The sequence below is a fragment of the Apis laboriosa genome, unplaced genomic scaffold (genome assembly GCF_014066325.1).
Source record: "Apis laboriosa isolate Shangri-la unplaced genomic scaffold, ASM1406632v1 scaffold9_cov152, whole genome shotgun sequence".
Lineage (NCBI taxonomy): Eukaryota > Metazoa > Arthropoda > Insecta > Hymenoptera > Apidae > Apis > Apis laboriosa.
The window spans coordinates 830,387-853,279 of NW_025224966.1; the positions used below are offsets into that span (position 1 = coordinate 830,387).

Below are 22,893 nucleotides of genomic sequence, written 5' to 3' on the forward strand. Positions count from 1 at the left end.
ATAAAGTAAAAATTCAAAAAATAAATTGTATTTCTTATTATTTTTTTCACAAATTATTTTACAAATTATTTTAAAAATTATATTTTACAAATTATTTTATATTTATAAAAATATACATAAATAAATAAAATAAAAGAAGTAAAATTGAAAAATTGAAATTAAAAAAAATTTTATAGAAATATAATAAATATTTTTAAGGATATCAGGAAATATTTGTATTTTTAATTTTTTTTATTAAATAACAAGAAATTTGACCTTTCATGTTTACGTAATTATAAAAATGGCATATGTTATGTTGATGTGAAATGGATGAAGGAAATAGAATAAGACAATGGTACAATTTCAAACAAAATATTAGTTTTATTTATATTAAATACACGAAAGTTGTAATTAAAATTCTGCAATGTAACTTAGCATGTATATCTATATATATTTTCAAAAATGATAGGGATAATAACAGTCTATTAACAACGCAGTTTTTATAGATGTCGCTTCTATCAACTAAAAGAAGAATTTCCTTCAACAATAAAAATTATTATTTTGTTTATTCAATTCGGCAAAGATTATTAAACATATTTGTATAAATAATAAAATTAAAATATTTTTTAATATTTTATTTTTACAATTTTGTCTTTATTTAATATTTAATAGAAGAATTATTAAGTAAATCGTAATAAATAACAGAAATATAATTTCCGGTGGCAGCTCAATCGATGTTCGTAGTTGATCGTTATGTTGTACGTTATGTCGGTGTCATGTCAGTTTAGCTTGAACGATCGCGGAGTGAAGTTCTTTTCTTGTTTTTAGTAATTTATTATTTTTTAAAAAATTTTAATCTTATTCTTAATATTCCTAATAATTCGTTTTTTAATCATTCCTCTCACTTTTATTTTATTAATTCGTAATGTCATGTTCAAGCTAGACTATCGTGCAATAGTTTCGTTTCATATGTTAGTGTTTTTCAGATCTTCCGCGTCTTCCGCGTAGTGCAGTTTGGTTTCATTGTAATCCTGGACGATCGTAAGTCCCCTTTTCCCCATTTTCTATCCTTCTATTTTTATGTCTGTAATGTGAAAATTATATACTTCATGAAAGTAAAGTCGAGTAGAAGTAGTTGCCATTTTCTTTGTTCTTTTGACGTAGTTGATTCGAACAGGATTTTTGCAACTCCTTCTAAAGAATTACAATCAAAGAAGATATAATTTGTGCTGCGTTTGGGAATAATCTGATTCTTTTGAATTAGAGGATGCCCGGTGACGTACACCGCCATTACATGACCCATTTTATGCGGTGATTCGACACATTTTGTCATTTCTTAATTGCCTTTATTTTGGCTAAGAAGATCACACGTATAAAATTGGTAACCCATTAGGGATCTTTTGCGATTGTTGATGAACGGAAGCAAAAAAAACATTGTTTTTCTGCATCGCAAAGAAACGCAGTTTTCTAGCTTTGTTTCATCTGCAAAATTCGCAATACGTAAATAGAATAATAACGTACTTAATGTTTATATTCTATTTCGTGCTACCTTCTATGAACGTGGCGACGGAAATAGAAGAATATCAATTATCCTCGTGACGACGTATCGGACAAGACGAGCAATGTAATCAAATGAGCACAGTTTATACTTTATTTTATTTATTATATTTTAGATAGCATCGTTCCGTTATTTAGGCTCTTCTTTTATTAAGAAGTTCGCCATTGAATAACATATAAATTAAACAATTGCACAGTTTATAAATCCTGCCTATTGAAAATCTACTTTAGCTAGGGCTTAGCTTAGTTTATAAGTTTAGCTAGGGATTGGTGTATGTTTTAGATTAAAAAGAGGATAGGCGATGATTAGCACGTCTACCTCTTTTTCGGGTAGGTCCATTTTTTTGTATACCGTCTGTTCCAAATGGAATAAACGGTTGATATACTGCGATGATGTCTACCGCAATTTAAAATTTGTAAAGGAGGGTGGATGGGACCGTTGGAGATAGGGCGAGTCACCATTTGCAGCAACCTCCTCGTGGTGTGACTTGGGAAATTTGTATTACTATATAAGTGAAACAAATTTGCTAATGGCTGCAACGATTAGAATTTTTAGTACTTTGAACACGTAAAATAATATCATTAAAAATAAAAATTACTGCTATATATATTATCTTACATTTGTACATTTTATTTTTAAATTATTTATTATCTTTTTTCTAAGTTAGTACATAAATATTTATATTGTAAGAAATATATTATTCGTAATAAATTCGTAAAATAATTATTTCTGCTTCTAAGTAACGATATAATATTGTTTAAATTCATTATTGAGCAAAATTGCAATATCGAACATATTTATTTTCAATATAAATTATCAGTATATTAAAATGAAGTGAACAAGAAGTAAAATAAATTGAAAAACACCGATAATAAATATTCAGAAATTTAAAAAAAAGAAAAATAGATATTATAATATAAATGTGTAATTTAATAATTTAATATATTGGATTTTAAAATGGAAAATTATTAATTAAACAGATCAAAATGTACAAAATAATATCTCTTATTGATTAATACAATTAATGGAATGTTAATAGATATAAAATTGATATATTGTATTTATTTTATTTTCTGTAATTTGAATGAATAAAGTTTATTTCAACATTCATATTGTTATTTGCTAAAAGATTTATAAAGATATAAGATTGTTTATAAAAATATAAAAAAACTAATGCGTAAATGTAAGTAAATAAAAAACTACATAATCTCTTTTAAACATAACCTTAAATTTTTATAATCAAAAAATTATATAGCATAGCAGATTTTATTTGTATGTATTTTATTATTTGTAAATGACAAACTTTGACTACATTATTTATTCTTGAAAAAAATTGATAATTCCTAATTCTTTTAATTATTTTTCTATGAATTTTAATAAAATAATCAAATAAAATACAAAATAAAAATTGATATTGTAATTTGTAAAAATTCATCGTACAGAAATATAAATTATTTTACAATGATTTTTCCCATTAATTATCGTATTTTATGAATTATATTTTATAATTCATAAAAGTATATATTAAAACTGTATAATTTATTCTTGTATTTTTAGAAAGTTTAATTACCAATGTAAAGATAAATTCATTTACAAAAATAAAAAGAATTAAATAATGTTAAAAAATAAAAGACCAAATGGTTTATTAGATAATGAAAACGATTATATAAGTATAATAATTTGTACTTTGTTAAAACAAAAGTAGTATATATTTTTCAGAAATTATCTTTTAAACTTCAATAATATCTTAATTTAAATAATTATTTAATTTGATAATTGATTTAATTTTTAAACAAAACAAGAATGTGTTTTTCTCTATTTGAAATATTATTCATGTTATTTAATACTGTTTTCAAATACTTATATTACTTATAAGAGGATATACAAAAGATATAAGATTGCGCTCAGTCAATTGACATATATATGAATAAAAGATATGTATTATGATTGATATTTTTTAATCCAGTGGTTTCGTAATTATATTGTTTTATGAGATACTTATGATAGAATTTTTATAAATTTTTAATTATTTCTTTATATTCCTCAAGATTGATTTTTGATTGACGATGATTGACGATATATAAATAACTATATTAGGATAATGTTTTAAAAAACATTTTTTATATATTTTTTAATATAATATATGAACAATTCATTTATTTACATTTATGGAATCATAATCTTAGCCAGTCTTTGATAAAATCAATTACTGATAAAACTGATAAACAAAAAATTAATTCATATTTTAATGTAATAATTAAAAATAATTATAAATTATATTATTTATTAAATACATCGAAATAAGAAATGTATTTTTAATTTTAATTATTATTATAAATCATATATATTTCTAAAAAATTTGACACACAGAATTCATTTTTAATTCTATTATCATAAATTATTATTAAAATAAATTAAATTATAATAACATATGAAAATATGAGAATATAAATTATAAAATATTTTGCACACAATTTTAACAATTCTATTCTTATCTTAGTTCCTAATTTGATATTTGAACTTTATGTTTTCATGTAAGTTGCCTGTATTTGGGATAGATTTATAAAATACTGATAACTTTATCGACAATATAATCTAATACACTCTGTCCTCATACACTATATTCATTTTAACAACAAATTTTGCCTTCATACATACACATACGTACACATACATACACATACGTACATACATGATATAATATGTATGTATATTTAATTTGACACTATATATATAATTATATTGATATAAATAAACAGATACAAAGAGTAAAAAATAATTCATTTTTGAGAAATTAATTAAAAAATATTTTTTTTTATCATATTTTAATAAATATTCTTTTTTTAAATATAATATTATATTGAATAATGCAAATAAAATTATAATCATAATAATTATTATAATTTTATCAATATAATTTTAAATAAGGATTTTTATAAAGAAACTGTAAGAAAATGGATATTTATTATTAAATTAAATATTGTACAATCTTATTCATTATACGTTTTATATTATAAATAAAATAAATTGGATACCGAAAATATAAAATATTATAATATTTAAATATTATATAAAATATTATATTATAATGTAAAATATTATTTTAAATAAAAAAATTATAGAAGATTGTTATCAATATATTGTATTATGACAAATTTCACAATACATTATTGCTGCAATCTATTATTAAATGAAAAAATTAATTGTGTATATATATATATATATATATATATATAATATATATAATTGTATATGATTAAAAAAAATAAATGTGAGGATGTAAAAGAAATAAAAAAAAAAATAAAATATGTACAAACAACTGATAATGATGAGTATATATAATAATGTAATATGTTATAAATAATTTATTATTTCACGAAATAATTAATACATATTTTATTCAATTAAGAAATAAAAATTGTTTCTACATAAAGAAAAAATGTACCTTAATTTTTTATGCACATATAAAAAATCAACAAAAAAATGAGACTATCGATTTGCTTTTTCTTTCATCTAAATTAATAATAAATTATTATTATAATCGTTCTTAAATTCAACATATCATATGATGACGTCTAATGAAACGTCAATGATGTGCATAAAATTTCAGAAGTCAAAACATATTTTTTAATCTTTTAAAAAAAATATAATATTAAAACAAATAATAATTTTATTATAACAGACAACTTGCAACTTATTTAAAATTTTATAATAGATTTTAATAATAATAATTAATATATAACAAACAAATGTATTTTGAAATATTTTACATTCATTTTTCTTAATTATGAGAATAATTAAAAAATGGTATTAATTTATTATTTACTGTAATAAAACTGAATTTTTGTTACAACTTTGAGAAAAATATGTTTTAAATATTTTTTATTGTTATAATTTTAAAAAAATTAATCAATTTAATAATCGTGTTGAAGGAATAAAATTCAAGAAAAAAAATTTAAATATTATTTGAAATAAATTAATTAATCATAACCGGTCAACTAATAGAGCAACGATTACTAGAGATCACAACTAAATAGCTTCTTCACGATCTCGACTTTGATCATATTAACTCATCACTCTCTTGATTATCTTTCTTTGTTGTGTCCTTAAAAAGATGGTAGATGCGTGGAAGGAGTGAGAGAGAAGTGGAAAGAAAAACAGAGTGAGAAAGAGCACTCTGGAAAGCAACGGCGGTCAATGGTGATGGCCGCGATGCAGCTAAACGGTTGAGTCAGTCAGTCAGTCTCGAGACATCGAGGTTTGTGCATCGTTGAGGGATTGTTGAATTGGCTACTGTCTTCAATTTTTTAATAGTTATCATGAGTTTAATTCTATAATTTTAAAAACGTTCATTGTTGTTCTATGTATAATTGTAAAAATTGTAAGCGTGTGTTTTATTTTTAATTACTTAACCATATCGTTACGTGCTTCGAAGACGCGGAATATAGAAGTTGAGTTACTCTTGTTTCTGACTCGAGGATAAAGTTGATGGTCTATACAGTTGTTAAACATATACTCCTAAAGTTATGGTCGTCTCTTTTTGACCGACTTCTCTCGTATTGCTAGTTCAATAATGTAAGAACGCGCGTTATTTGAAATATATTTGATCATATCTTTAAAATCCTCATTGTAATATCTTTAAGATAAAACGATCTTATCAAATTGAATTTAATAATAAGAATTATGATATTTAAAGATTTGTTAAAATTGAATATATGTAAATAAATGCCTATAAATTTATATTTTTCTATAATTAAAAAAATTAATAAAATTCATGTGCCAAAGAAATGTGTAATATGTTCCAATATAAAAATAAATATTTTTAAACTTATAATTATATATAATAAGTAATATTTTATATCCTTAAATATAACAAAATAAAATTCACCACATTTTTTGTGATTAAGAAAAGGTTACATTTTTAATTTAAACATATATAATATAATATATATATTACATTAGATAAATAGAAAAATTAAATTTAAAAATAAATAATTTTTCAGGCAATGAAAGAATTTGTATACTTATGCAATAAAAAGCGAGAATACAAGATTACGAAAAAGTCAATTCGTTTAAATAAATATCGATAAAATTAAATAAATATCATAAAAAAAAAGAAAAAAAAGATAAAAGATTTATTTAAATTTTAACAAATTCAATATAAAAGTTCTAAAAAAGATATAAAATGAAGCTCGAAGGAAATTGTTCGAATGAAGATAATACTAATGAAATATTATTACAACCTAGAAAAGGTTCTGGTTCTCGTTTGCAAATTATACCTGCACAACACAAAACGATTACTCATTTGCCGAAAAGACCACCGGTTGACTTAGCATTCACCGATTTAACGTACAAAGTACGAGAAGGTAACAAAAATAGTAAGTATTTTTACTTTCCTTTTATATTTTTATAAAAGCTATTTAAAGCTAAATAAAATTTATATATATTTTATGTTCAATCAAACAATGTAAGTACTAAAGTTTTTTGAGACATCATTGAAATGATTAATTAATTAAAAAAACATAAATTATTTCATTACTTCCTTTATTTTTTCTTTTGGTCATATTTATATAATCAAAATTGATAAAATTGATCATAAAAAAGAAATTAAATATTATTAATATGTATATCATAGATATATATATATATATTATTAACACACAATAATATATAATACATATTCTTAATTATATGCTTAATAAAATCTCATTATTTAAATTTAATATTTATAAAATAAATTGATTTTATAAATAATATTTATAAATAAAATAAAATATATAATATAAAGAAATCAAATGAGTCATGATAATAGTGTTTTTATTATCATTTTTATTTTATCTATTTATGTATGTATATTTTTCTTACTATACTATACTATACTATACTTACTATACTACATATGTATATTTTTCTTTTAAAAAATAACTTTCTATACGAATTAAATATTAAAGTAAAGAAATTAAAACAGAGATTTTGCAAGAAGACCAGTTACGGCATAAAATTTTAACAAAAATTTCCAAAGTATATGCATTTAGATATAGAAAATATTTTTTATTGATACATTTTTAAATTTTTAAGTGCGATTTAAAACAGATTATAATTATTTGAGAAGAGAAATTTAATAATTTAATTAATTTTTAAAAGAAATAATAATGGAGTAAGGCAGCAAATACAATAATAGAATGAATGATTTGAAAGACAACCTTTGTTTCTATTTATCATTAATTTATACTCGACCAGCTTATGGCTGGTTTGTTCCAATTACAGTATCTGGCGATAAAGTTTCATTTTAGCGTGGTAGCGAGTTAGCGTTTTCATTTTATTTTGATTATTTTTCAATATTTTTCTTTTTCTTCTTTTTTTTTCTTTTTATAATTCTAATTAAACGATTAATTAAATTTATTAAATTCATTAAATGTTTTCAAATAAAAAGTTTAATATTCTTTCGGATTATTATTTCAAAATTATTAGTTATATTTTCTTAATTTAATATTTAAAAATACGTTGCATTCGAGAATATTATTTTTTTTTTCTTTTTTAATTATGACTTGTTAATAATTTATATATATATAGTTGACTTATTTGTACGTTAATGACTAAGCAATTTTTTTAATATTATACATAAATATTTAAAGAATATCTAAAAAATAATATTTGTATCATAGAACAAATCAAAAATATTGTATTTTTAAATAAAAAATCTAATACATATATGTATATATAAATATTTATAATAATGATAAAAATAATATATTTATATATATTTTTATAAATATTATATTTATAAATATTAAATATATATATATAAATATATACATGTGTAAATAGAGCAATTAAAATAAAAATAATATTGAACTTGAATTTGTAATAATATTTTTGTAATTTATCTTTCGTGTAATATGTTGATTTTTCTATAATACAGGAAAGATTATTATGTTTGATTGATAAAAACTGGTTCTATTATAAGGATATTAAAAGAAATCAATTGAATAGGCTGATTTTAAATTATAATTTGAATAACATCGAATAATATATATATATATATATATTCATTAATATTTTATATTAATGCAATATATATAATATTTGTAATGATATTTATAATAATTACCCTCTTTTTACCCTCTTTTTTATTATATGGAAATATTCATATAATATTAAAAAATCAAAATTTTAAATATTATTAATTATTAAATAGATTTAAAATAACTTTATAAATATTCAAAATTTAATTTGATTTTTTATTAAAGTTATCAATATAAATGTTATGTCTGCAAACAAATCCATGGTCACGCAATCATTGTTATATACAGATACTAAAGTGTGACGTAATAACATCATAATATTATCATAATATTAACTCTGATATTATATATATAGTTAAATAATTTTGCATAAAATATAATGATAAATTATATTTATAATTCAAAAATATTTTTTATATTATAAGAAAAAGAAACATATATATTTAAAAATATATATAAAAATATATATATTTTTCAAAATATATATGTATGAATCACAATGAACATGCATATATAGGAAATCATAAATATAAAGAATTCATTTCTTTATAAGTAAAGTAATTATACAACAGTTTTTTTTTTCCTTATCATTAAAAGTAATTAAATAATTTTTAGATGCAAAAATAATTTTAAAATCTGTCAGTGGAAGATTACGATCTGGAGAACTGACAGCTATTATGGGGCCTTCCGGTGCAGGAAAATCTACTCTTTTAAACATTCTGACCGGATACAAGTGAGTCCTTATATTTATGCAAATTCTGTAATGTATTCATTAAAAAATCAATGTTCGTTTGTACATATTAATTATATTTTATTTATAAATGGGTTTTTAATAAATAAATCAAATAATTCACTCAAGAATAATTTTTTTCGTTGTCAATTAAAAATATTTTTTTCTCAAATATTTTTATTTTTTTTCATGATTTATTATTTTTCCAATTCTTCTACAAAAACTTTTGAATATGATAAAAAAATGTTCAGTGATGTTAATTATCGATTTGAATAAAATATACAAATGACCTATGTAGATTAAGTACGATGATCATTATAATTACTATTTATGTATTCAATTTTATTATCTAATGTTTTAATAATTACGTAAATTATACGTAAAAAATAAAATTTTGATATCATATGAAACATAATGAAATTTATCATTATTTTTAATTCATTTTAACAAAAATATTGTTTTTTTTAGCATAAACGATTATACATTTAAAAGTAGTTGAACTGTATGCTTAGATCAACAGGTACTGAAGGAAGTGTTACAATGAATGGTCATGAAAGGGATCTTAGTGCCTTTAGAAAATTATCATGCTATATAATGCAAGATAATCAACTTCATGCGAATTTAACAGTGGCTGAAGCCATGAAAGTCGCTGCAAATCTTAAACTTGGATCGCATGTTAACAAAACAGAAAAAGAAGAAGTGGTACGTATGTTTCATTTTTAATATAATCTATAAAAAATATTTTTAAATAAATGTTTATTTTGGAAATTAGTAGAAAAAATTAGAAGAATAGTAAAAAAGAATATTTAACTTTTTAATTATATTATTTGTGTCATTTAGATTCAAGAGATTTTAGAAACACTTGGTTTATCCGAGCATCGTCAAACTATGACATCGAATTTGAGCGGTGGGCAAAAAAAAAGACTTTCTATTGCTCTTGAATTGGTCAATAATCCTCCGATAATGTTTTTTGACGAACCTACTAGGTAAGCAAATCTTTATATGTTGCACAAAGAAAAAGAAAACAAGAATATTTTTGAAATGTTTATTCATTTATAGAAATTATAAATTTATATCAGAAAATATTTTTTCTTCTTAATAGATCAATGCCAACCAACTTTCACTATCATTAATACTAAAGAATCTTGTTTTCTGTTTGTACATACACATATAGTATATCTATATATTTATGTATAGTATATATAGTATTTATATTTCATAAATAATGAATATTCTTTGACTTGAATTTTTTCTAATAAAGATACAATCATATTTCATCAATTTGTAATAGTTATATATATATAAGAAATTATATGTTATAAACAATGAAATTGACGCGTACAAGTTAATTTCATCAAATGAAGAAATAAAAACATGAACTAAGAGAAAGTATACAACCAATCTTGAAGTTTTTGAAAGTCCTTGCTTTCTCGCTTTCACTGAAATTATATATAACATTCTTTTTTAAATATCGTAATTTTTATCTTTGCATTTATTGAATTTATCAATTAATTTATCATTTATGTGTTCATCTTGATAAATCTTTTAAAAATTGATTAAAACTTTGGAAAAATAATTTTTGAATAAAAATCTATTAGAATTTTGTTTTGCGATTAAAAAAAAAAATGAAAGTTCAATTTATTTAACAATTATTTAATGGTAATAATAAAATAAATGTATTTTAAAAATTTAATGAAAAGAGATACAAATTTTGTCTTATTTAATTTTTTGCATTTTTTTCATATTGTAGTGAAAATATTGCTGAATAACATATATATAGTTTCTATTAATTTACAGTGGTTTAGACTCTTCGTCTTGTTTTCAATGCATCTTGCTCTTAAAGACTTTAGCTCGAGGCGGAAGAACGATAATATGTACTATTCATCAACCTAGCGCTAGACTTTTTGAAATGTTCGATACGTTATATACATTAGCTGAAGGACAATGTGTGTATCAGGGATCTACATCACAATTAGTACCATTTCTTAGAAATATTGGGCTCAACTGTCCAAGTTATCACAATCCAGCCTCTTTCAGTAAGTTATTTATGACATTGAAGCATCTTGACATATCTTAGCTTTTTTTAAAACACTGATTTCAAAATAATGATTATTATATTTTAATTTTCAGTCATTGAAGTATCTTGTGGAGAATATGGAGATAATATCAAAAATTTGGTAAATGCTATAAAGAACGGAAAATATGATATTCGAGAAGGATATCCATTTCCTGAAAATAAATTGGAAGAACTCAATAATTTACCTGATTCGTTTTCGAAAAATGAAGAAGATGGAAAAAATACTGAAAGAAAAGATAAAAATGATGTGAGTAATTTGAAAGAAAAGTTTGAAGAGGATAAAGTAAAAAAAGAAATTAATAATAAAGGAATTATTTCATCTTACGCAAGTAATGATATCGCAAAACAAGGTAGATAAGAAAATTGAAAATTATTAATATATATTGATTTATAAATATATCAATTATTTTTAAATATTTTGTTATTGTTATTGCCTTTCTATAATAGATGTAGTAATACCAATTGATATGGAAAAGAAGGATAACGCAGATGTGGCTTTACTCGATGAATCAATTATAGTCACTCCAGAGAGATATCCCACATCGGAATATCAACAATTCTGGATTGTTTTAAAACGAACTTTACTTTTCAGTCGTAGAGATTGGGTAAATTAATCAATTCAAATTTTATTTAAAGTCTTTAATTTTTTTAAATAAAAAATTTTATGATTCTGATATTATTTCCTTTAGACACTTATGTATCTTCGACTCTTTGCTCATATTCTAGTAGGATTATTGATTGGCGCACTTTATTATGATATTGGAAATGACGGTGCTAAAGTACTTAGCAACCTTGGATTTCTATTCTTTAATATGTTGTTTCTTATGTATACATCAATGACTATTACAATCTTATCTTGTAAGTTATATTTTAAAAAATATTTTTATTTATTTTTTTACTTTCTTTGTTTATGATAACATTTTAAAAACTTTTCTTTTCACAGTTCCACTAGAATTGCCAGTACTCCTGAAAGAAAATTTTAATAGATGGTATTCTCTTAAGGCTTATTATTTAGCAATTACTGTATCAGATATACCATTTCAGGTAAAAAAAAAAATTTAATTTTGTCATAAAAATAAATTAGATTTTTTCTATATATATAATTTTATATGACACATGATCTTTCTTACAGGCAGTATTTTGTGTTATATATGTCACAATTGTATACTTCATGACAAGTCAACCAACAGATATTATGCGATTCAGTATGTTCTTGGGAACATGTTTACTAATTTCTTTTGTAGCGCAATCGGTTGGATTGGTAGTTGGAGCAGCAATGAACGTACAAAATGGTGTATTTTTAGCACCAGTTATGTCCGTACCATTTCTCTTATTCTCTGGCTTTTTCGTTAGTTTTGATGCCATTCCTGTATATCTTAGATGGATTACTTATCTAAGCTATATTAGATATGGCTTTGAAGGAACTGCTCTTGCTACATATTCTTTTGGTCGAGAAAAACTTAAATGTTTCCAGGTATGATATACTCTTCTCATATATTCTTTCTTTTTTTAAATTTCATGTAAGTTAAATTATTATATCATTTAAAATAGTATGTTTTGAATGATTAATTTAAAATGATTAATTTAAAAAATAATTTTGTTAAAATTTTGTTTCTACACACACACATACAATATATAAATATAGTATAAAATTGCAAATAATATAATAATATTATATATACACAAAAATCTATATTGCTAAAAAATTGCTAGTCTAGAAATCTTGATTTCATTTTTCAAAATGATCCAATATATTTTATTCTTCTTTTATTATTTATTTTTTTTATTTACAGGTATACTGCCACTTTAAAAACCCAGAAACAACATTGGAGGAACTAGACATGCTCGATGCTGATTTCACTCTCGATATTCTTGCCTTGCTTTTGATATTTGTTGTTCTTCGAATCGCTGCCTATTTATTCCTTCGTTGGAAATTAAAGACTGCGCGATAGATCGATGTACAATTATTATCAATTTAAAATGTTGAAATACTTTTATAAACGAATGTTAATGGATTAAGATAATAATGCATTTTCTTACCGTCATCGTACAGTAGAAGATTAATAATCTTATGTTTTAATATCGAGAATTATTTTCTGTTCATAATTTTTGATCATCAAGACAAATTCATACGAGTACTAAAATATAAAAATATTATATTCATATAATATATATATGTTTATATGCAAATTAAAATTATTCATTTATAATTTATAATATTATGAAATAAATATAATTTATTTGTTTTTATTAGTTGTACGATGACAATTCCATAATGGTTGTTGTTACGATAATTGTTAAAATTTTTTGGATCCATTTTGTTATATTACAATATATTACAATATTATAATATATATTGTGATCTCAAGTTGATCTTAAGGATGTATTACCAGTTTTGAAAGAGATAATTAAAAAAAAATATAAATGCATTTGATTTGAATGCATAAAAAAAACTAATCAACTATTCTAAAACTTTGCAATTTTGTTCTTTGAAAAGAATAAGAGGCCTTAAATTAACAATATTTCGCAAGTGATCATATTTTTATCTGCCCATGGCTGTGAGTTTGACGATGCAGATAACAAAAAATAAATGCAATAATATATATTTTTTAATTTTAACACGGACATATAAATCGATGTTTTTTAGAATAATATTTAAAATAATATCTTCCCACATTTGTAATCATGAATGTTAAACTTTGGTAATGCATCACGAACATCGAACTTAAGATTTAGAATAAGTTTACCAAAATTTTACATATATCGTATACATTTTAATTAATGTATTTCTTGAGCATAATTTTTTAAGGAAATTTATTTGTATACAAATATAAATCACATAAAAATATATAACAAGAATAGAATTTTCAACAATTTTAGAAGAACAATTTTATCGTCAATTCTTATTTATTATATCTTTCATTTTTAAAATGTATTAGAAATTATGATTAATCGTTCATGCACAAAATAAAATTAAAACATTTGATTTATAGTATGTTAATAATATTCATTAATTTGATAAATGTACTTTAATAAAAGATATGTTTATATCTATTTATATAAAATGAATTATATATTTATATAAAAAATGGTTACGCAATCGATATTCGATAATATGTATCATTATATCGATATCCGGAATATAAGAATTTTTATAATAATATAATAGTAGAATTTCTATAATTTAATGCCAAATTATTAAATTGTACTTTTAATAATAATAAAAATAAAAAAAGAAATTCTTACCTTGCTTTTGATATAAATATGTTAATATGAAATACATAATATAAGAAAAATATATGTAATATAATATGAGTCATGATGATACTGCAAAATAATGGATTAGAATTATGCGTGCCGGATTATGGAAATTTTACTATATATATAATTTTATATATACATATATACATAAATCTTTTATAAAATATCATGCATGTGAATACCTGTAATTGTGCTAAATTGGCATAATTACTTCGTTGTATTTAATAGCGTTTGTTTATTACGAATAAAATTGTTTTTCATAATATTATTAATTTAAATATTTATCATGTATTGTTAAGTAAAAGAGATATAAATATATATATTTTTTCATTTTCAAGATGAATTTGTAAAACCATTTAAATTTTTTAAAATTAGAAATCAAATTATAAGTTTATTTAATCATAATTTAATCGATTTTATAGAATTGTAAAAGAATTTTTTATTTACTTTATATAATTATTACATGAAGTATTTATTCAGTCATGCAATTTAGAAAAAAATATAGTCATCATTCAAATCTTACACTCATATATAATAATTATTTTTGCATGACAAATCACAGTATAACTCAAATATAAAATATAATGATACAATTTTAAGTATATATATTAGATAATATATTAGAAAAGATATTTATTTCAAATTGACAATAAATCAAAAAGTACTTATTTTAGAGAATGAAATACATGTTTATTAATATATATATATTTATTATACAATATATTTTTTTAATATTAAAGATAAAGAATATATACATTTTTAATTGGTTTTAATTATGAAAAATATTTAATTTAATATTATAAAAAATAAAATCATAAAAACTGAAACATTCTAAAATATGTGTTTAAATTTATTAATAAGTTAATAAGAATAAGTAAAAAAATACTATTCTTTCATAGAAATAAAGTTTACAGAAAACAAATATTTAAAAAAATATATTATTTATATATCTATTTCGAAGACTGGAGCATGCGCGTAGATTTCTATGAATCTACGTATACTTATAATTAACACATTAGTATGGACTAATTCGGTCTATACTTACTAATACAATCTGTTTTTTAGTGCAGTTTGTTATGTTCATTAAATGTTTAATTAATTCGTGCCTATTTTAATTTTGAGTTTGTCCTAAATTTTATAAATTTAATAAATTATAATTATAAATACATTTTCTAATTAATTCAATCGTAAATTAATTTATTGTAAATAATAATAATTTATACGTATTATAAAGTAAAAAAAAATTCTTAAAAGCTCTTTGTGTTATGATAAAAGTTTAATATATGTGCAAGATATAAATACATATAAACATATACACATATATGTATACATATATTTTGTATGAAATGAGAAATATTTATTTTTAAGTAACAAAGTCATTTATTTATTCTATTATCTATTATTTTATTTTTTATTTTATTCCAGTACCAATTACTTATATTAATAATAGTAGATAATTTACAAATAGTGAATTTTTTTTCCCTTTTTTTTTTGTAAAAATATTCTCAAATATAATTAATAATATTGAAATAACATCAATTATTTTTTATTTTATTCATTATTATATATTTCGATGTGTTATCGTATCACATCCGTACGCAAACATTGTGCATGATTCACATTGGACTTTAAATATGCTTTTTAATTCTTTATTATATTACGTCATTATCTTTAATAATTTAAATTATCATATAAAAAAAAACTTGTAAATTAAACTTATTGAATTAAAATATAAATCAAAAATGTTAATTACGTCAAGATGATTTACATAAATGATATATGATACCATTGTGATAGCAGCTGATACAATTATGTGTGTATAGTGCAGAGTGTCGTTAGGAATAGGGAACATAGTAAAGTTATTTTAGCGTCAGTTTTCAACCGCGACTTGTCGTGCACCAACCTTTTAACAGTTTTCACGGGTTTTTAAATTTTTTATCAGTGACGCTTTTATGAACAAATAATTGTGTGATTTGATGTGTTATAATATTTAATGCAAATTTTAAATAATTTGAAAAATTATAGTATCATATTATTTTAATTGTCATATATTCTTTAACTCTCTTTTCTTATAATTGATTATTTTTTTTTTAAATAATAATAATATAATTTTTTACTCATATAAATAATATTTATAAGGGAAAATTTAAAAAGGGAAATATTTCATTCATGAAAAATTTATAAAATTCAATTGTTATTTCAATCGAAAAAATAATCAATTTTTTAAAAAAAATATTTGAAAATATTACTTATGAATTTATTAAAAAATTTAAAGAAAGATTTTTTAAGATTGTTTAAAAGTGTTATAAATAATAATATAAATAAAAGAAAAATACATTTTTTTTAAACTATAGATCAATCATGCTTACAAAATCGGAATTGAAGGCAAAACAAAGCAACGATGGAATGGATAACATCTCATTATCATTATTAAATTCCAAAAAAATGGCCTCTATTAACATCGAATTTAATGACTTAACTTATACAATACCTTATGGTAGAAAAGGTACGATATAAACTGTAGTATTTGTTAAATATAATAAAGAAAATTAAAATTTATTGTATTATAATTTAATTTTAATATTTATACAATGTAAAAAAAGTAAAATAATTTTATTCATATTATTATTATATCATTTAATTAAAGAACATTATGTATTCTTCATATAAATTGAAAAGCTAAACGAACGAAATTTAAATGTTAAATTGAAATTTAAATTTTAATGTATTTAAAAAGCAATGAGAACATTAGTCCTAAAATTATTATTTTACATATAAAAAAAATTTTGTAAATTTTGAATTAAAAAATTTTAGTATTTTTTTCCTGTATTTTTTTCTAAATTTCCAATATTTTTTATTAATAATCATAATTTTGATTATTTTAATACTACTAAATCTTTTTGAAAAGAGTTAAAAAAATATTTTAATGTCTTATATTTTTTTTTTGTCTTATATCTTTTTCAAATTAAACGCTTGAAGTACAAAAAATGATATAAATGCTATATTTATGATAAATATAATCGAAAACACGTTACCCTACAAATATATAAAGAATTCCTATAAATTCCTTTATAGATATTTTATTAACTAATATTATCGTATTACCTCAATCAATACATAAAATAAAAAGTAAATATAAAATAAAAATGGTTGAATATGAATATATCTAATACATGGAAATAAAAAATATATAATGCTGCCATAATTTTATTATCATCAATATTATAAATCAATTTAATTATTAATTATTATCAATAATTAACATCAATGAAAAAATATATATTTTTAAATAGAATAGAATGTTAAAATAATTATCTTTATTATACAATAAATATATTTCACGAAATATAATTTAATATTTAATTATATATTTTTAAAATCAATATTTATAATCATATTTATAAATCAATTAATTAATAATACTATTAATTAATAATCAAATCAGATAATTTATTTAATTAATGAATTTAGTTCAACATTTATCTTTCAATTTAAATATTATCATTTAAATGTACTAGATTGATAACAAAATATGTAATTCATTTTCGTATTCAAAATAATAATCAATGTATTGAAGATTAAATGTTTACAAATATACACATGCAAGATTATATTTCTTTTAAAATATATTTTATATCTATTATATATTTGTCATTGGATATGATTATATATAATATAGAACTTTATGTATTTTATAATAAAAATGATAATGTATCTTTATGATCATTTTCGATTGTATTATTGAAATTTTAAATAAAATTTATATGAAGTAATACATTTTTTTTTACTTATGTGTCATAGGTAAAAAAGTGATATTAAAGGGAATTAGTGGACAATTCAAATCTGGACATTTAACGGCTATATTGGGCCCTTCAGGCGCCGGAAAATCCACCTTATTAAATATTCTTGCGGGATACAAGTAATGTTTCATCAGATCAAAACACTAGTATAGAATTGATAAAACTAGTATAGAATTTATCAACTAATTGTAATAAAAAAAAATTTACTGTAATAATTATACATTTTTGTTTATCATTATTGTTTCTCATATTTTTTATTGCATTAAAACCAAACTATTTTATGCAAAAATTATTGATTTTATAATACTATACAAGCAAACAAAAAAATTTAAGTTAAAGTTTACATGAATCTTAACATCGTCTCGATCGATAGATTAGCAGTTCATGCGTAATGTAATACGATTGACAATCTTTTTATTTCTTTTAATTTTTTTTTTTATTATTTTATTTTATTATTTCTAATCTAACGTTATCAAATCAAATCTAACGTTTACAGAACAATTGGCCGCGTAACAGGACAAATAAATATTAATGGACAAAAACAAGACGTGGAACACTTTAAAAAAGCGTCATGTTACATCATGCAAGAAGACCTTCTTCAACCATGGCTCACGATACAAGAAACAATGCAATTTGCTGCGGACTTAAAACTTGGCAAGAATATTTCTCAAAAAATGAAATTAAATACTGTAAGCATTTTAAATAATAATTATGTTTACAATATAGAAATAAAAAATAATATTTCTTTCATTCGATTTCTAAAAAATTAAAGAAAAATCTTTGGTTAAAAATTAAAATTGTATACATTCTTTTTTATATGTTTTTATCGCATGTTTACACAATTAAGGAACATTTGAAAAGAATATATATGATTTTAAAATGAAAGAAATCTTTTTTTTTTTGGAATAGACTAAATATTATGTATTTATCTAACATTATAAGATTCTCTTAGATCAATTATTAAGCGTTTGCGTAATTTTAGATAGAAGAAATTTTAAATATTTTACGGTTACATCATGCGAGGCACACAAGTACTGAGCATCTATCGGGTGGCGAGAAAAAAAGACTCTCGATAGCTTTAGAACTCATAAATAATCCACCAGTTATATTTCTCGACGAACCAACTACGTGAGTAATTTATTTCGCAGAAAAGAATAAGAAATTTCAAACAAATGATTTGATAATCAAATATATAATTCGATCGACAATTTTAGAGGATTAGATCAAATATCTGCTGCGCAATGTATCGAACTTTTAAAATCTTTAGTACGATTAGGAAGAACTGTAATTTGTTCCCTTCATACTCCAAGTGCAAGCATCTTCTCGAAATTCGATCATGTTTATGTTTTAACTGCCAATGGACAATGTGTTTATAGAAGTACTACGCGTAACTTGGTACCATTCATGCGACAAATTGGTATCGAATGTCCGCAGCATTACAATCCTGCTGATTTTGGTAAATAGAAAACTTTTTAATTGCGTAATTGAATTCACAAATTGTTTGAAAAATATTATATTATCGTTACAGTGTTAGAAGTGTCAGCGGGTGATTATGGTTCAGAATGGATAAATCGAATGGTAAATGCTGTAAACACAGAATTTCCTATTATTCCTATCTCTCAACAAACGAGTTTCGAATTTCAAATCAATGCGATAATATCAAAAGTATCTTGGTTTGAACAATTTGTCATTCTATCGAAAAGAAGGTTTTTACAGTTACGTAGAAATAAGGTGCAAAAATATTCAATAATAAAAAATGTTAAATCAAAAAAACTTTCACAAGAGATATTTAACAAAATCTTTTCATCTTTTTCAGGATTATATATATTTAAAAATATGTTTACATATATTCGTTGGCTTCATTATCGGCGGTTTATTTGTAAATATTGGAAATGACGGATCGAAAATCATATATAACATTGGTTTCTGTTTAGCTTGTTTAATATTTTTACTTTATGTACCAATGTTACCGATATTAATGCATTGTAAGAAAATAACAATTATAAGAATTGATGATTCTTGATAAAATAGATTTAATAAAAAAAAAGATAAAGATATTTAATATAATTATATTTTTATAATTATTATTTTTTCAATACGTTATTAAAATATTTTTAGTTAAAACTATTTAAATCGTATAATATCCTCGATTGTCTTCTATGTTCTTACTAATTTTTATTTAAATTTTTCATTCATTTATATATATATTTTTTTAAACTTACAGTTCCCAAAGAAGTGAAATTGATAAAACGAGAATATTTTAATATGTGGTATGATTTGAGTCCTTATTATTGTGCGTTGATCATAATCAACATACTTACACAGGTTAAAATACTGAATTCTATTAAAGATTATAAATATTAATTTTACAAATCATTTAAATAATTTTTTGATCAATATTGCAGATGATAGTATCATCGATATATTTATCAATAGTATATGTAATAACAGATCAACCTCTGGAGTTTTTTAGATGCGCTATGTTTTATAGCACTGGTTTAATATGCTCGTTTATAGCAGAAAGTATAGCATTAGCTATAGCCAGCATATTGAACATCGTGGTACGGATTCATATTATGTTTACTAATTATAATTATATTAAGAAGTTCTGATGTTAATATATTTTTTAGAATGGCATATTTGTCGGGCCTGCAATTTCTGTCCCCTTAATGTTGGTTGCTGTACAAGGAATTGGCGAAACAAAAACTTTACCTCTTTATCGACAATTGATAATGTATCTAAGCTATATTCGCTATGGTTTAGAAGGTCTTATAAGTGCCTTATATGGTTACAATAGAGGAAAATTATATTGTCCAGCTACAGAAATGCTATGTATATTCGGAACACCTCGACAACTTTTACAAATAATGCGTAAGCTATTGGAATTATAATAATGTTTCTACTAATTGTCGCAAAGTCTATATTATTATTAAAATAAATAATTAGAAATAGAAATTTTCGATAAATTTTTTTTCAGTTTTATTTATTTTTTGAAATCATCTAAAATATAAAATAAAAATGAAAAATATCAAATGTGAAATAAAGAAAAAGATTCAATATTGTCAATATCCGTTATATATTATCTATGCATATAATTAAAATTAATTCAAATATGATCATACTTAATATTAATTTTCATTGGAAAATTTTAATAATTTAATTATTTAATTTAATTATTAAATCCTAATAACTTGTTGTAACATTATAATCAATAATGAAATATATAAAAATATTATCTATATTCTATTTTGATGATTCATTGCTAATTAAAAATAATATAAAATACAGATTATAGTTCAAATGAATTGGATCAAATGAAATGGAGATATAACTAATATTTGCTACTTTGTTGTATCGAAGTAATTCTAATTGGTGATAAGAACGTGATAATTAGTAATATAAAATATACGATAATTAGAGAAACATTATTGTATTTAAAATTATAAATTTTTAATATATATGTGCTTATTTAAATATAATTTTTTAATTCTCATTTTAGGTATAGATCATGTGGCTTTTTGGGTTGATTTTACTGCGTTAATAATTATCTTCATGTTTTTACAAATTCTTACTTATTATTTACTCAGACAACGACTTAAACCGAACAAAATGTTCCAAACATTTTTTCTAATTAAAATGATAATAAAAAACCATTTTAACATTATTAATTAAAACTTTTAAACTTAACAGTTTTATTTTTTGTAATAGATTTATTATTTTTCAAAATATTAATTTTGAAAAAGAGAATAATTGATTTTTTACAATCTATTTCTGAATATAATAAAAATTATAATAATATAAAATTCTTGAAGAAAATCCATTTCTTTGAAATGATATGAAATGTAATCAAGTAATAAGATATATATATATATACACACACACATATACATATGCATATACATATACATATTCATATACATACATATACATATATATATATAGGACAAAATTAGTATATAAAAATTTATTCTATTGAAATATATTTTCAAATTATAAGTAATTTAATTTTGCATTAAATTAGGAGAGATGGGGATAAAATGTGATTACATAGACTTGATAAAATAAAAAGATACGAACTTACATGGACGAATTGAAATAGAGAGATATAATTATCTTATTCTATTTTTGCTATCTCATTTCATCTCTGTTTCGCAAATTGCTTGTAATTTAATAAAGAAATCTCAATCAGCATTTTTATGTTTATTAAGTTTTTTATTTTGGTCTTTAAAATTAATTTTCCAAAAATATAAATCCTCTCATGAATATATTAGCATTTTTTATATCTGTATATATATGCATAAATCTGCAATAAAAGATTTCTAATTTTTTAACTTTACATGTATTCTACATATACGTAGAACACGTATGCACGTTCAAGATATAATATTGATTAGATCAGATATTTAATAAGTATAGTATTTAATAAGTACAGTTAAGTAAAAAAAAAAAGAGTTAATAAAAAA

General features: G+C 21.3%; 1 protein-coding gene across 1 annotated transcript; it reads left to right on the top strand.

The window, feature by feature from the left end:
• The first annotated feature begins 5,764 nt into the window (after nt 1-5,764).
• On the top strand, nt 5,765-22,621 carry LOC122719847 (ABC transporter G family member 18-like). The gene is made up of 23 exons (XM_043946063.1): nt 5,765-6,449; nt 6,541-6,915; nt 9,178-9,295; nt 9,805-9,994; nt 10,133-10,278; nt 11,090-11,328; nt 11,423-11,719; nt 11,817-11,974; nt 12,059-12,227; nt 12,313-12,413; nt 12,502-12,843; nt 13,163-13,314; nt 16,985-17,136; nt 18,432-18,549; nt 18,927-19,119; nt 19,413-19,558; nt 19,645-19,886; nt 19,959-20,161; nt 20,247-20,415; nt 20,655-20,755; nt 20,836-20,991; nt 21,061-21,301; nt 21,930-22,621. Exons 2-23 carry the CDS (start codon nt 6,723-6,725, stop codon nt 22,100-22,102), a joined length of 3,999 nt encoding a protein of 1,332 aa, XP_043801998.1. The 5' UTR covers nt 5,765-6,449; nt 6,541-6,722; the 3' UTR covers nt 22,103-22,621.
• Nucleotides 22,622-22,893: the final 272 nt, after the last annotated feature.

Bases quoted from the DNA above. Each gene is read 5' to 3' on its own strand.
- LOC122719847 (XM_043946063.1), top strand. From the start codon at position 6,723: ATGAAGCTCGAAGGAAATTGTTCGAATGAAGATAATACTAATGAAATA. The intron at 9,995-10,132 runs GTACGTATGTTT...TGTGTCATTTAG, and splicing joins AAACAGAAAAAGAAGAAGTG to ATTCAAGAGATTTTAGAAAC. The intron at 11,329-11,422 runs GTAAGTTATTTA...TTTAATTTTCAG, and splicing joins TCACAATCCAGCCTCTTTCA to TCATTGAAGTATCTTGTGGA.